General features: G+C 41.5%; 1 protein-coding gene across 3 annotated transcripts in view; it reads right to left on the reverse strand.

Moving 5' to 3' along the window:
• The window catches only part of qkib (QKI, KH domain containing, RNA binding b), a 40,888-nt gene extending 25,357 nt beyond the window's left edge, over positions 1 to 15,531 (reverse strand). Inside the window, exon 1 of one of the 3 annotated variants that reach the window (XM_033612567.2) lies at positions 15,117 to 15,531. In XM_033612567.2, coding sequence (XP_033468458.1) covers positions 15,117 to 15,246 — 130 coding nt within the window. In that variant the 5' untranslated portion in view covers positions 15,247 to 15,531. Of the gene's footprint in view, positions 1 to 213; positions 327 to 13,409; positions 13,578 to 15,116 lie in introns of those variants that run through there. The other 2 variants (XM_078176265.1, XM_078176264.1) reach the window with 2 other exon arrangements.
• Positions 15,532 to 17,349: the final 1,818 nt, after the last annotated feature.

Raw genomic sequence — 17,349 nt, forward strand, 5'->3', positions numbered from 1 at the left:
GAGAGGTCGCCATCTTGCGCCGCCATGTATGTACGGCAGACCAAGCGGACAATCCAGCCAGCCAGAGAACGCGTTTCACGTGTATAAATGAACCAACGAAGACAGCGGAAGGAAGGAAGAAGGAGGAGGAAACAGCAGAGTGTTAGTAGTTCGTCGATAGAGAGTAGTGAAAAGTTTTTTTAGTTATAAAGTTTGCGAATGGACCACACTTACCACGCAACAGGAGAGAATGAACCCGAACCGTCATCTGCGAGGAAAAGAAGACGCAACTTCACTCCTTGTGATGCACTCTCTGCGGCGCTTTTCCTCCTGATGATATATCTCCCCAACGATGGTAGCAGTAGCACCAAATCCCATTCTGTGCATTCAGCCTCTCTTCTCGCCCACTCAGCGTCAAACACATGGAGTTCCTCATATGTGTGCTCCGGCTCAAATAGGTATGGCTCTGGGTCTGTGTCTGCTACAAGAAACTCTTCAAAATCACATTCAAAGTCGTCCATTGCAGCTACTATAGTCCGGAGATATTGCTAGGCTAAATAAACAGCTGAGCTCTGTTTACAGGCTACGCTGTCAGTCAGTGTGCGGGCTGGAGATTGGTGGAGCAGAGAGGGGAGGGGGGTCTCCACTCAGTATGGTAAACCAGTATGTGTGTATGAAGTGTGTGTGTTACGCTAGAAGAGTCAGAGTTTGGGACGGAGTGGAGTGTTACCGGAGTTTCTGGAGTGGTCAAATAAATGGGCCTTTTTCCCGAACGCTCCTCTGGTCTCCTGCTCATGAGGGATTCATTACAATATCGTAACATGGTTTAGATTTCTAAATAAACATTCACCTCGTCGCTAGATAGACCTACTCCTGAAAAACTCGTGCGCAAGACTTTTTGTCCCTACAAGGCCACCGTCATTTACCCGACGGGAGGGGTGAGCGAGTGAGCCCTGCAATCTAGAATTTGGCCACTGATGTCACTGTTTTCAACCCATTTTACACACTGGCCCTTTAAGGGGCCAAAGCAGCCAAAGCAAACCAGCTATATTTTTTATTTAATGTTAATGTTCAAGTTTAAAGTTTGTTTATTTAACCCTGTTAACAATAAACAGGTCAGTTTCTCATACCAACTGTTGTGGATCATTCTAACTAACCTGATTAAGTAGTTGTTCTTGTTAGAGTAATATTGCTTGATCAAACCTTTTCTAACATGACTGACAACAAAATAAGTGAATATGTATAATACGCGCTTGGATGGGATCGGTATCGGTATCGGCCAAAACTCAAGGCTGTAATATCGGTATCAGATCGGAAGTGAAAAAGCTTGATCGGGACATCCCTACTAATATGTCAACAGAACACGCAACATGTTAACATGTCAACACAACACATGACATGTTAAGTGAACACGCAACATGTTAATATGTCAACAGAACACATGTTTTTGTCAAGAGAACATGCAACATGCTAATATGTCAACAGAATATGCACCATTTTTATATGTCAACAAAACATGCAACATGTTAATATGTCAACACAACATGCGACATGTTAATGTCAACAGAACAAGCAACATGCTAATATGTAAACAGAACACACAACATGTTACTATGTCAACAGAACATCCAACATGTTAACATCTCAACAGAACATGCAACATGTTTATGTCAACACAACATGCAACATGTTTATGTCAACACAACATGTTAATATGTCAACAGAACACGTTTTGTCAACAGAACATGCAACATGTTTATGTCAACAGAACACATTTTGTCAAGAGAACATGTAACATGTTTATGTCAACAGAACATGTTAATATGTCAACAGAACACATTTTGTCAAGAGAACATGCAACATGTTTATGTCAACAGAACATGTTCATATGTCAACACAATACGCAACAGACATATTTTATGTTTCATTATTTCATGTTTCATTCTTTCCAAACTGTTTCCTCAGAAGAGGAGAAATAAATGATTCACATCTCTGTGTGGTTTCATTCAGATAAACACTATCTCTCTCAGTTTAATGAACCCCAGTCATCACAGACTAAACTCAAACACACACCTTCCTCCAGGTGTAAAAACTAAACGCACCAATCAGAACCACTGTATCAAACACAGCCTCAAGACCACAGATGACCCATGTGACCACATGACACACAGAATGAGAAAAGTGACAAAAGACAACAGGAGGGAAGACGACAAAGACAAGTCATCATAACTTCCTGCCTCTTCAGTTCATCATGTGCTTGAACATGCCCGCCCTGTGGACCCCAGACAAGACGCCCAGTTTGGGCCCATACACAGGTCGCCCTGACATCATAAGTTAAAAATAGATTAACCAGTAACACTGAGGACGAGAGACGGGTGGTGTCACCGTCAGAACATGTGGTGTAGATCTGTTGCAGTTTGCAGCTGCGCCACCAAGTGGAGCCTCTTGGTTTTCAATGAGTCAGAGCTACAGGTGTGTTTGGTGACAAACTGTAAAACAAACGCACCTCCCACCATCTGAGGAGGAGAACAGTTTCTGTCTGAGGATCGAGCTGACATCAGCTGCTGTTTGGTTAACGCAGACTGAGAGTGTCAGACAGCAGCAACATAATCATACGTTTCCTACAAACTAACAGGACAGTGAACCGCTTCATTATATCGACCAGCTCTGTCAGTCAGACTGAAGTCTGCGTGGAGATCAGAGGAACCCGTTTCAGATTAATGCAGTAATGTTATACTTGTTCTGACTGTTAAACAGCAGTTTGGATAAAATGTTAACTAGTCTGATCGTATGAATGTCATCACATGAAGTTCTGCAGCTGTTTGAACTTTTTGGGGTCAATCAATCAATCAATCAATCAATTTTATTTATAAAGCCCAATATCACTAATCACAATTTGCCTCACAGGGCTTTACAGCATACGACATCCCTCTGTCCTTAAGACCCTCACAGCGGATAAGGAAAAACTCCCCCAAAAAAAAAACCCTTTAACGGGGAAAAAAAACCGGTAGAAACCTCAGGAAGAGCAACTGAGGAGGGATCCCTCTTCCAGGACGGACAGACGTGCAATAGATGTCGTACAGAACAGATCAGCATAATAAATTAACAGTAATCCATATGACACAATGAGACAGAGAGAGAGAGAGAGAGAGAGAGAGAGAGAGATGCAGGTAATGACAGTAGCTTACAACAACATTAATGAAAGTAATAATATTATAGTTATAGTTCTGGCTGCTGTGGTACAATATGTTGAAAGTATGTATTAATATCTGACAGTATACATGTGTGACAATAGTCATATGTGTATAATAACAGTAAAAGTATGACTAATGACTAATGATGGCAGCAGCAGCAGGAGGCATCTGGCAGGACCACGGCAGCAGCACAACCACACACGTCACGCTGTCCAGGCACCGCTGTGATATGAGTTAATCTGAGAGACAGTGGAGCACAAAGGCTCCGGAGAAGAAGCCGAGTTAGTGACATCCAGAATGGCCGAGTTAGCAAGATACAGTAATAGAATACGAGAGAGAGAGAGAGAGAGAGAGAGAGAGAGAAGGAGAGAAGGTGCCCGGTGTATTATAGGGGGGTCCTCCGGCAGACTAGGCCTAAGTCAGCCTAACTAGGGGCTGGTACAAAGAGGAAAGTCTTAAGTCTAGTCTTAAATGTGGAGACGGTGTCTGCCTCCCGGACCGTAACAGGAAGATGATTCCACAGGAGAGGAGCCTGATAGCTGAAGGCTCTGGCTCCTGATCTGCTTTTGGAGACTTTAGGGACCACGAGTAACCCTGCGTTCTCAGAGCGCAGTGTTCTGGTGGGATAATATGGCACTATGAGCTCTCTAAGATATGACGGAGCTTGACCATTTAGAGCTTTATAAGTTAACAGTAGGATTTTAAATTCAATTCTGGATTTTACAGGGAGCCAGTGCAGAGAAGCTAAAACAGGAGAAATATGATCTCGTTTCTTAGTTCCTGTTAGTACACGTGCTGCTGCATTCTGAATTAGCTGGAGAGTTTTTAAGGACTTACTAGAGCTACCTGATAATAGAGAGTTACAGTAATCCAGCCTTGAGGTAACAAAAGCGTGGACCAATTCTTCTGCATCTTTTCGGGTCAGGATAGGCCTAATTTTCGCAACATTATGCAGATGAAAAAATGCAGTCCGTGAGGTTTGTTTTAAATGAGAATTAAAAGACAAATCTTGATCAAATATTACTCCGAGGTTTCTTACGGTAGTGCTAGAGGCCAGAGCAATGCCATCTAGAGAAACTATGTCATCAGATAAAGAGTCTCTGAGTTGTTTGGGGCCAAGAACAATAACTTCAGTTTTGTCTGAATTTAACATCAGGAAATTGGTGCTCATCCAATTTTTTATGTCTTTAAGGCAGTTATGGAGTTTAGTTAATTGATTACTTTCTTCTGGCTTCATCAATAAATACAACTGTGTATCATCTGCATAACAATGGAAATTTATAGAGTGATTTCTAATGATGTTACCTAAAGGAAGCATATATAGAGTAAATAGGATTGGTCCGAGCACAGAACCTTGCGGAACTCCAAAACAAACTTTGGTACGTAAGGATGATTCATTATGAACGTCAACAAACTGAAAACGATCAGATAAATAAGATTTAAACCAGCTTAGTGCAGAACCTTTTAAGCCAATTAAGTGATCCAGTCTCTGCAGTAGAATTTGATGGTCAATTGTGTCAAACGCCACACTAAGATCTAATAAAACAAGAACAGAGACGAGTCCTTTGTCTGAAGCAATCAGAAGGTCATTTGTAATTTTAACTAGAGCTGTCTCAGTGCTATGATGCACTTTAAATCCTGACTGAAATTCCTCAAATAAATTATTATCATGGAGAAAATCACACAGCTGGTCTGCGACTACTTTCTCAAGGATCTTTGACATAAAGGGAAGATTAGATATTGGTCTATAGTTGGCTAACACCTCTGGATCCAGGGTGGGCTTTTTTAGGAGAGGTTTAATTACAGCTACCTTAAAAGACTGTGGTACATAGCCTGTTAATAAGGATATATTGATCATATCTAATATATGAGTGTTAACTAAAGGAAAGACCTCCTTAAGTAGCCTAGTTGGGATGGGGTCTAAGAGAAACGTTGATGATTTAGATGAAGAAATCACTGCGGTCAATTCTTGAAGAAAAATTGGGGAGAAGCAATCTAAATATATATTAGGTCTTACAGCTGTGTTTGAGGTTAGATAGGTACCATCTGAGGGCAGGAGGTCATGAATTTTGCCTCTAATAGAATTTTGTCATTAAAAAAGCTCATAAAATCATTACTGCTAAGGGCTAAAGGAATACAAGGCTCAATAGAGCTTTGACTCTCAGTCAGCCTGGCTACAGTGCTGAAAAGAAACCTGGGGTTGTTCTTGTTTTCTTCTATTAATGCTGAGTAATAGTTTGCTCTGGCATTGCGGAGGCCCCTCTTATACGTTTTGAGACTGTCTGTCCAGATTAAACGAGATTCTTCCAGTTTGGTTAATCGCCAATTCCTTTCAAATTTTCGCGATATTTGTTTTAACCTACGGGTTTGAGAGTTATACCAAGGAGCAAACTTTCTTTGCTTTGTTAACTTCTTTTTAAGAGGAGCTACAGAGTCGAGCATTGTTCGCAGTGAGCCTACGGCGCTATCAACAAAATGATCAATTTGGGAGAGGTTAAAGTCGGTACAGGAAATCTCTGTTACTGAGGGACTTGGTATTGAATTTAACGACGAAGTAATCTTTTCCTTAAATTTTGCGACAGCACTATCTGATAAACATCTAGTATAGTAACTGTTGCTGAGTGGCGTGTAATCAAGTAAAAAGAAATCAAAAGTAATCAGATAATGATCCGATAGCAAGGGATTCTGTGGAAAGACTTTTAGGTTATCAATTTCAATTCCATACGTCAGAACTAGATCGAGGGTATGGTTAAAACAATGAGTGGGTTCATGTACACCCTGACTGAAGCCAATGGAGTCTAATAATGAGATAAACGCGGTAGCCAGGGAGTCATTATCAACGTCGACATGAATGTTAAAATCGCCTACAATAATAACTTTATCTGATTTAAGAACTAAACTGGATAAAAACTCTGAGAATTCAGATACAAATTCAGAATATGGGCCAGGAGCACAGTACACTATAACAAATAAAAGTGGCTGCGAGGTTTTCCAGGTCGGATGTAAAAGACTAAGAACGAGGCTTTCAAATGAATTATAATCTAGTTTAGGTTTAGGGCTGATTAACAGACTAGAGTTAAAAATGGCTGCAAGTCCCCCTCCTCGGCCGCTGCCTCGAGGAATGTGGGTATTATTATGACTGGGAGGAGTGGATTCATTGAGACTGACATATTCATCTTGACACAGCCAGGTTTCAGTGAGACTGAGTAAATCAATATGATTATCTGATATTAATTCGTTTACTAACACTGCTTTAGACGATAGAGACCTGATATTTAACAGTCCGCATTTAATTCTCCCTTTTTTGTCTTTCTGTCACAGAAGAGGTTTTAATTTTTATGAGGTTGTTATGCACAACTCCTCTTTGTTTAATTTTAGATTTAAATAATTTAGGTGGTCAGGGGACAGACACCGTTTGTATAAAACTATGAAAACTATGGCTGGGTAACTAAACTAGAAGCTCAGAGAGGCGTTTAGGACTGCAACTCTCTGTCCTGGTCTCAACTCTGGGTGGTCAGGAATTTAAATTACTAATAAAATTTGCCAGGTTCCTAGAAATGAGAGCAGCTCCATCCAAAGTGGGATGAATGCCGTCTCTCCTAATAAGACCAGGTTTTCCCCAGAAAGTTTGCCAATTATTAACAAAACCCACATCGTTTGCTGGACACCACCTGGACAGCCAGCGGTTAAATGATGACATGCGGCTAAACATGTCATCACTGGTCAGATTTGGGAGGGGTCCAGAGAAAACTACGGAGTCCGACATCGTTTTTGCATATTCACACACCGGCGCAATATTAATTTTAGTGACCTCCGATTGGCGTAACCGGGTGTCATTGCCGCCGACGTGAATAACAATCTTACTGAATCTACGTTTAGCTTTAGCCAGCAGTTTTAAATTTGACTCAATGTCGCCCGCTCTGGCCCCAGGGATACATTTGACTATGGCCGCTGGTGTTGCTAACTTCACGTTCCTGAGAATAGAGCTGCCAATAACCAGAGTTTTATCCTCAGCGGGTGTGTCGCTGAGTGGGGAAAAGTGGTTGGAAACATGAACAGGCTGGTGGTGAGCCGTGGGCTTCGGCTTGGAGCTGCGCCTCTCACGAACAGTTACCCAGCCTCCCGGCTGAACGGGAGTTACCGGAGGACAGTTAGCAGAGGCTAAGGCTATGCTATGTGGCTCCACACCGGCTACAGGGGGCTGGCTAACTACCGCAGCTACTGAATGGTTTTCCATGGTGCGGAGCCGCGCTTCTAATTCACTAAGCCTCGCCTCCAATGCAGCAAATAAGCTACACTTATTACAATTACCACTGTCGCTAAAGGAGGCAGAGGCATAACTGAACATCTGGCACACCGAGCAAGAAAGAGCAGAAGGAGAAGCCATCGCTAGCTGTAAAGCTAATGTAGCTAACAAGGCTAAGAGCGTGCAAACAACAGCTAAGAGATTAGTGAGAAAGTCGTAGAAAGGAGGAGAGCTATAAGTGCTTAAACAGAACCAGTGTGGGTTATGACTTGAAGTAGACGTTAAAGCAGCGTTAAAGCAACTGAGGTGAGAAAGCAGGCTAGCAGAATTCACCAGAGCAGTACAGGGACGCTGTCACAGAAACACCAGAAATGACACAACTCGCTTACCGCAATACGTCAGCACGTCCACGTCTGAAGACCAGAGAATGTCAGTTGTGATTTTATCGTTCAGGGAGGTTGGGGTTCCCCAGATGGGCTCCTTTAACTCTGACGCAGCCTCATCTGATTCTGCATCACACTGGTCACATCAGTGGGTTCATTTCTTTATTTTTGTTTTAACACATTAATGATTAACTGATAATTGATTGTTAAGGTGACTGTTGGTCAAGGAAACTGGCTTTAATTTGCATCCCTGAATCAAATCGGCATGATGATGTCACATGTCACATGATCGAAGGTCTGATGACTCGTAGCTCAAATTATTCATCATTATTTCAAATTCATTAATTTATTAAATGTTTAATGATTTAATTACAATCAGATCCTGTAAACTGTGAGTCCAGTGACATTCATGGACACTGAGATTCACACAAGGCAAGGCAAGGCAATTTTATTTATATAGCACCATTCATACACAAGGCAATTCAATGTGCTTTACAAGAGAAATACGTTAAGATAAAACATTAAAGGAACAATAAATCATTAAAAACAAAAGCTAAAAGCAAGAAAAACAGTGTAGAAAATGCATTTAAAAAGCAAACATAAAGCAAAAGCAACAGCAGACAAATACAAAAACAATAGCTACAGATTATCCTAACAATAAGTTACATATCTAGTTCACTGGTAAGCTGCAGTAAATACTAATGTTTTAAGCCCTGATTTAAATGAGTTGACAGTTTCAGCCGACCTCAGATATTCTGGAAGTTTGCTCCACAGGCGGGGAGCATAGAAACTAAAGGCTGCTTCACCTTGTTTGGTTTTGATCCTGGGAACACTGAGTAAACCTGTTCCAGATGATCTGAGGGGTCTGGATGCTTCATAACGTACAAGTAAATCAGAGATGTATTTAAGCCCGAGACCATTTAGTGCTTTATAGACAAGTAACAAGATTTTAAAGTCTATCCTTTGACACACAGGAAGCCAGTGCAGTGACTTAAGCACTGGTGTAATGTGCTCCACTCTCTTGGTGTTGGTGAGGACTCTGGCAGCAGCGTTTTGGACAAGCTGCAGTTGTCTGATTGATTTTTTACTCAGGCCTGTAAAGACACCGTTACAATAGTCCAGCCTGCTGAAAATGAAAGCATGAACAAGTTTTTCTGTATCTTGTTTAGACAGAAATTCTTTTATTCTTGCTATGTTTTTAAGGTGGTAGTAGGCTGATTTAGTCATTGTCTTAATGTGACTATTGAAATTTAGGTCTGAGTCCAGAACTACACCAAGATTTCTGGCTTGATTTGTAGGTTTTAGTGTCATGGCGTCAAGGTGAGCACTGACTATTGATCTTTGTTCTTTGGGGCCAAAAACAACTATCTCAGTTTTTTCTGTGTTTAGTTGTAGAAAATTCTGACACATCCACGTATTGATTTCGTCAATGCACTTATTTAGTAGATATAGGGGACTGTAGTCATCTGGTGACGGTGGACGTGCTGACGTATTGCGGTAAGCGAGTTGTGTCATTTCCGGTGTTTCTGTGACAGTGTCTCTGTACTGCTCCGGTGAATTCTACTAGCCTGCTTTCTCACTTCAGTTGCTTTAACATTGCTTTAACGTCTACTTCAAGTCTTAACCCACACTGGTTCTGTTTAAGCACTTATAGCTCTCCTCCTTTCTACGACTTTCTCACTAATCTCTTAGCTGTTGTTTGCACGTTACTAGCCTTGGTAGCTACATTAGCTTTACAGCTAGCGATGGCTTCTCCCTCTGCTCTCTCTTGCTCGGTGTGCCAATTGTTCAGTTATGCCTCTGCCTCCTTTAGCGACAGTGGTAATTGTAATAAGTGTAGCTTATTTGCTGCGTTGGAGGCGAGGCTTAGTGAATTAGAAGCGTGGCTCTGCACCATGGAAAACCATTCAGTAGCTGCGGTAGTTAGCCAGCCCCCTGTAGCCGGTGCGGAGCCACATAGCATAGCCTTAGCCTCTGCTAACTGTCCTCCGGTAACTCCCGTTCAGCCGGGAGGCTGGGTTACAGTTCGCCAGAAGCACAGCTCCAAGCCGAAGCCCACGGCTCACCACCAGCCTGTTCACGTTTCCAACCGCTTTTCCCCACTCAGTGACACACCCGCTGAGGATAAAACTCTGGTTATTGGCAGCTCTATTCTGAGGAACGTGAAGTTAGCAACACCAGTGGCCATAGTCAAATGTATCCCTGGGGCCAGAGTGGGCGACATTGAGTCAAATTTAAAACTGCTGGCTAAAGCTAAACGTAGATTCAGTAAGATTGTTATTCACGTCAGCGGCAATGACACCCGATTACGCCAATCGGAGGTCACTAAAATTAATATTGCGCCGGTGTGTGAATATGCAAAAACGATGTCGGAATCTCGTTTAATCTGGACAGACAGTCTCAAAACTTATAAGAGGGGCCTCCACAATGCCAGAGCAAACTATTACTCAGCATTAATAGAAGAAAACAAGAACAACCCCAGGTTTCTTTTCAGCACTGTAGCCAGGCTGACTGAGAGTCAAAGCTCTATTGAGCCTTGTATTCCTTTAGCCCTTAGCAGTAATGATTTTATGAGCTTTTTTAATGACAAAATTCTAACTATTAGAGGCAAAATTCATAACCTCCTGTCCTCAGATAGTACCTATCTAACCTCAAACACAGCTGTAAGACCTAATATATATTTAGATTGCTTCTCCCCAATTTCTCTTCAAGAATTGACTGCAGTGATTTCTTCATCTAAATCATCGTGTCTCTTAGACCCCATCCCAACTAGGCTACTTAAGGAGATCTTTCCTTCAGTTAACACTCATATATTAGATATGATCAATATATCCTTATTAACAGGCTATGTACCACAGTCTTTTAAGGTAGCTGTAATTAAATCTCTACTAAAAAATGCCCACCCTGGATCCAGAGGTGTTAGCCAACTATAGACCAATATCTAATCTTCCCTTTATGTCAAAGATCCTTGAGAAAGTAGTCGCAGACCAGCTGTGTGATTTTCTCCAGGATAATAATTTATTTGAGGAATTTCAGTCAGGATTTAGAGTGCATCATAGCACTGAGACAGCTCTAGTTAAAATTACAAATGACCTTCTGATTGCTTCAGACAAAGGACTCGTCTCTGTACTTGTTTTATTAGATCTTAGTGCGGCGTTTGACACAATTGACCATCAAATTCTACTGCAGAGACTGGATCACTTAATTGGCCTAAAAGGTTCAGCACTAAGCTGGTTTAAATCTTATTTATCTGATCGTTTTCAGTTTGTTGGCGTTCATAATGAATCGTCCTTACGTACCAAAGTTTGTTTTGGAGTTCCGCAAGGTTCTGTGCTCGGACCAATCCTATTTACTCTATATATGCTTCCTTTAGGTAACATCATTAGAAATCACTCTATAAATTTCCATTGTTATGCGGATGATACTCAGTTGTATTTATCGATGAAGCCAGAAGAAAGTAATCAATTAACTAAACTCCATAACTGCCTTAAAGACATAAAAAATTGGATGAGCACCAATTTCCTGATGTTAAATTCAGACAAAACTGAAGTTATTGTTCTTGGCCCCAAACAACTCAGAGACTCTTTATCTGATGACATAGTTTCTCTAGATGGCATTGCTCTGGCCTCTACCACTACCGTAAGAAACCTCGGAGTAATATTTGATCAAGATTTGTCTTTTAATTATCATTTAAAACAAACCTCACAGACTGCATTTTTTCATCTGCGTAATATTGTGAAAATTAGGACTATCCTGACCAGAAAAGATGCAGAAAAATTGGTCCACGCTTTTGTTACCTCTAGGCTGGATTACTGTAACTCTCTATTATCAAGTAGCTCTAGTAAGTCCTTAAAAACTCTCCAGCTAATTCAGAATGCAGCAGCACGTGTACTAACAGGAACTAAGAAACGAGATCATATTTCTCCTGTTTTAGCTTCTCTGCACTGGCTCCCTGTAAAATCCAGAATTGAATTTAAAATCCTACTGTTAACTTATAAAGCTCTAAATGGTCAAGCTCCGTCATATCTTAGAGAGCTCATAGTGCCATATTATCCCACCAGAACACTGCGCTCTGAGAACGCAGGGTTACTCGTGGTCCCTAAAGTCTCCAAAAGTAGATCAGGAGCCAGAGCCTTCAGCTATCAGGCTCCTCTCCTGTGGAATCATCTTCCTGTTACGGTCCGGGAGGCAGACACCGTCTCCACATTTAAGACTAGACTTAAGACTTTCCTCTTTGATAAAGCTTATAGTTAGGGCTGGCTCAGGCTTGCCCTGTACCAGCCCCTAGTTAGGTTGACTTAGGCCTAGTCTGCCGGAGGACCCCCCTATAATACACCGGGCACCTTCTCTTCTTCTCTCTCTCTCTCTCTCTCGTATTCTATTACTGCATCTTGCTAACTCGGCCATTCTGGATGTCACTAACTCGGCTTCTTCTCCGGAGCCTTTGTGCTCCACTGTCTCTCAGAATAACTCATACCGCAGCGGTGCCTGGATGCCTCCTGCTGCTGCTGCCATCATTAGTCATTAGTCATACTTCTACTGTTATTATACACATATGACTATTGTCACACATGTATACTGCCAGATATTAATATATACTTTCAACATATTGTACCACAGTAGCCAGAACTATAACTCTAATATTATTACTTTCAATAATGTTGTTGTAAGCTACTGTCATTACCTGCATCTCTCTCTCTCTCTCTGTCTCTCTCTGTCTCTCTCTCTCTCTGTCTCATTGTGTCATACGGATTACTGTTAATTTATTATGCTGATCTGTTCTGTACGACATCTATTGCACGTCTGTCCGTCCTGGAAGAGGGATCCCTCCTCAGTTGCTCTTCCTGAGGTTTCTACCGTTTTTTTTCCCCGTTGAAGGGTTTTTTGGGGAGTTTTTCCTGATCAGCTGTGAGGGTCATAAGGACAGAGGGATGTCATATACTGTAAAGCCCTGTGAGGCAAATTGTAATTTGTGATATTGGGCTTTATAAATAAAATTGAACTGAATTGAATTGCAGTGCAACATATTCAAAAAACTCAAACTTCCCATATGACAGCTGTTTGCACTGGTAAACATCCTTAAATAAAGTGGCTACTCCACCTCCTTTCCTAAGTTCTCTAACTGAGCTGATAAAATGGAATTTTGGGGGGGCTGATTCAATAAGTACTGCTGCATTGTTTTTTTCATTTAACCAAGTTTCAGTTAAAAACATAAAACCAAGGTTTCTCTTGATAATAAAATCATTAATTAATAGTGACTTGCCAGCCAGAGATCTGACATTTAATAAAGCTAAGTTTAGTGTACTAACATTGTCTGACACAGTCTGTGGCTGACGCATAACTGGAGTCAGATTAGATAGAGTAGCTGTGCACTTCGAGTACACATTGTTTTTCCTGATGCTAGTCAAAACAGGAATGACAGACCTTGGAGATGATGGCTGATGCTTTTCAATTTCAAGACAGACACACACACACACACACACACACACACATTTTAGCCTCTGAATGAATTGACTGGATGAATGCAATGATGAAAAGCTGCACTCAGTGTAACTGAGACAGATGGAGAAATAAGAGGTGAAAAAGATGAAGATGAAGGAAACAGACCGACAGAACTTCATTAAGCAAACTGAGGACTTTCTTCTTCATCTTCCTCCTCTACTCCTACTTCTTCTTCTCCGTCTCTATGAGCCGCAGGTGTTTCTGACTCCACCCTCTTCCTGTTTCCTGTGGGTCAGGTGACCTCAGAGTTTAATGATTTTTGGTTTTAATTATTTTGTGAATTAAGAAAGAACTAATCAAATAAAACATCAGATGGAGTCGTGTCTGGTTTTAACGAGGTTTCACAGATTAATTTGTATTTGTATTAAATGTTTCACAGATAAAATAAAAGTTTGGGTTTTCAGTGACGTTACAGACGAGTTCTGTAAATATAAATATATTATTTATAAAGACATTGAATTTAAACTTTAAACTTTTTCACTTCAGAGAAACTGATCACAAACGTTCCTCTGAAAAATAAAAGTATTAACTTCGAGATATAAATGTTTTATAAAATTAAAGTTTTTACAGATGAAATCTTTATTGATTTAAAATTAGTGAATGAATAAACCTGCTGCTCACTATCATTCCCTCCAGGAATTAGACGACACCATTGGGTTTCAGATACTGATGGATTTATTCTCATTTCTCCGCCCTTCATCACCGTCATCAAATCCACCGTCAAACTGTTCAAATATATGACAATTTAAAGAATGACAACATATTAATATTACTTACACGCTGTAGAAACATGACAGTAAAAATGCACAATGAACACAGTAAATCCCAAAATGAAACATACCTCGCTGGCTGCACACAACCGAGAGGGAATGAGTCCACTTCAGCAAAATATAAAAATAAAAACTTCAAAAAATGGCAATAAAATTACTGCTTCTTCTTTTGTCCGATGATGAAATGTTACCTTAAACTCTTAACTTTCTCCGCTCTCAACTCCTTCTTGGAGGAGAACAACCGCAGCATCTCTGTACCTGCTCTGCACCTTATGTAAACATCATGTGCAACACCCAAAAGCGTCCCTGCGCCACACAATACACAACCAGTACCTCTGCAGCCCTGATACAAACCAAAATCGAAATTCAGGAAAATAAATCATTTAAATAATATATGCAAACAAAACCTATCAAATAATGACATAAATAATATTTATGGCAGTTAAAGCTCACACTGATCAGAAATCATCAGACTGAGATCAGAGATAAACTGATTCATCGACTGACAGAAAATAATCAAATATTCTGTCAAAGAAAAAGTTGTTGTTTTTTTTATTCTTTGACATTTAAGAAATGAAAGATTAATCAGTTATTGAATAAAATAATAAAGTTAATCAACACTGAAAATATTCGTACTTTAAACATTCTGCAGAATAAATGTTTTTAATACAGTGATCTATTATCATCAGTTATTCCACTGATTATTTTCTCTGTTAATTATTGATTTAATAAAATGTCAGAAACACTGAAACAATGTGACGTCACTAATATTCATATTAATATCATTGATTTATGTAAATTTACTGTGAAGAAAGGATAATATTTTACCAGATTGTTTTTATTGTTTGAATAATTCAAATCAAATAAATCCATATTTTTTTCATCATTATTATTATTGCTCGATTAATCAACTGATCGATTTGGTCGATCGTCAAAGTGTTTTTACTGCTGATTTGCCTTCTACCATGAGAGATCAGACAGACAGGGGGACAGTGAGACAGACAGACAGATAGACAGGGGGACAGACAGACAGGTCTCTCACCCTGGTCCAGCAGTCTCTCCAGGTGCTGGAAGATCCCGGTGAAGTTCGGTAAACTGTTCATCAGCTTCTTGTCGTTCATCAGTTGCATCAGATAATCCGGACTCGGTCTCGGCTTGTCCTTTCCCTCCATGGGATCACGGCACACGGAGCACGGACATTAATCCAGACTCGGTCCTGGTCCCGATCCTGGTTCCTGCTCCCTGTCTCCTCCTTTAATTCCACAAGTTGACAGAACTCAAACACGGACTGTGAAGTGTCCTCTGGTCCAGGGGACTGATCCGGATCACAGGAGAACCCGGTCCTGCAGCACCTCCGGCTCTCTGCTCCGGAGCTCCGCGGCGCTCAGCAGCTGTCTGTCGGCCAGCAGCGGCTCCGTGCTCCGGTCTGCTCCGTCCGGTCCGCCTCACTCACACTGAGACTGAGAGACAGTCAAATCCAACACCAGGAGACACTCTGTTTCCGGTCCGGCCTTCACAATAAGAGCACGAGTTCAAACTGAAGAGCTCTGATTAGATTTTGATGTTAATGAGCACTTGCTGTTTCCCTCCACCTGACAGGTGTGACGTATCAGCAGCGTCATCACTGCACAGGTGTGTTTGATCACAGTGAAAGGTCTCTGTAGGACAGGTGAGCTCTGTGAGGACGGCTCGTACTGGTCCCAGTCCCTCTGGACCTGAACCAGTCCCCCTGTACCTGGACCAGTCCCTCTGAACCTGAACCAGTCCCCCTGGACCTGAACCAGTCCCTCTGAACCTGAACCAGTCCCCCTGGACCTGAACCAGTCCCTCTGTACCTGGACCGGGACTGAACAGGACTGGTTCAGGTGGATCAGGATCCTCCTGACCTGCTGACACAGGTGAGACTCCTCCCACTCTGACCCCGCCCCCTATCTGACAGCAGGTTATTAATGAAGATGAAATCAGACTCAGACAAACTGAACAGGAAGTGTGGAGGTTGGACTTCCTGTTGTGTCAGAGACACGGCATCGTTTAGTCTGGTGGGTTTGATTCATGTCAGAGAGGCGTCGGTGGCACCATGGGAAACACATGTTTACACATGATGAAGAAAAAGCAGCATAAACAACAGAAACTGAACAAGTAAACAGAAACTATAAACTCACTGCTGATTGGCTGACAGCTCAGACACACCCACCAACAGACGCTCCTCAAAACCTGTCTCGCATCATTGAAGGTGTTTAAGGTAAGATTAATCTGTTTCCTGGTTCTTCATGTTGTGTGTTATAACATCAGGTGAACGCCATGTTGTGTGTTATAACGTCAGATGGACGCCATGTTGTGTGTTATAACGTCAGATGGACGCCATGTTGTGTGTTATAACGTCAGATGGACGCCATGTTGTGTGTTATAACGTCAGATGGACGCCATGTTGTGTGTTATAACGTCAGATGGACGCCATGTTGTCAATCAATCAATCAATTTTATTTATAAAGCCCAATATCACAAATCACAGTTTGCCTCACAGGGCTTTACAGCATACGACATCCCTCTGTCCTTATGACCCTCACAGCTGATCAGGAAAAACTCCCCAAAAAACCCTTTAACAGGGAAAAAATGGTAGAAACCTCAGGAAGAGCAATTGAGGAGGGATCCCTCTTCCAGGACGGACAGACGTGCAATAGATGTCGTACAGAACAGATCAGCATAATAAATTAACAGTAATCCGTATGACACAATGAGACAGAGAGAGAGAGAGAGAGAGAGACAGAGAGAGACAGAGAGAGAGAGAGAGAGAGAGAGAGAGAGAGAGAGACAGAGAGAGAGACAGAGAGAGACAGAGAGAGAGAGAGAGAGAGAGAGAGAGAGAGAGAGATGCAGGTAATGACAGTAGCTTACAACAACATTATTGAAAGTAATAATATTATAGTTATAGTTCTGGCTACTGTGGTACAATATGTTGAAAGTATGTATTAATATCTGGCAGTATACATGTGTGACAATAGTCATATGTGTATAATAACAGTAGAAGTATGACTAATGACTAATGATGGCAGCAGCAGCAGGAGGCATCTGGCAGGACCACGGCAGCAGCACAACCACACACGTCACGCTGTCCAGGCACCGCTGTGATATGAGTTAATCTGAGAGACAGTGGAGCACAAAGGCTCCGGAGAAGAAGCCGAGTTAGTGACATCCAGAATGGTCGAGTTATAATGTATATGTTATAACCTCAGGTGGACGCCATGTTGTGTGTTATAACCTCAGGTGGACGCCAT

The sequence above is a fragment of the Epinephelus lanceolatus genome, chromosome 17 (genome assembly GCF_041903045.1).
Source record: "Epinephelus lanceolatus isolate andai-2023 chromosome 17, ASM4190304v1, whole genome shotgun sequence".
Classification (NCBI taxonomy): Eukaryota; Metazoa; Chordata; class Actinopteri; order Perciformes; family Serranidae; genus Epinephelus; species Epinephelus lanceolatus.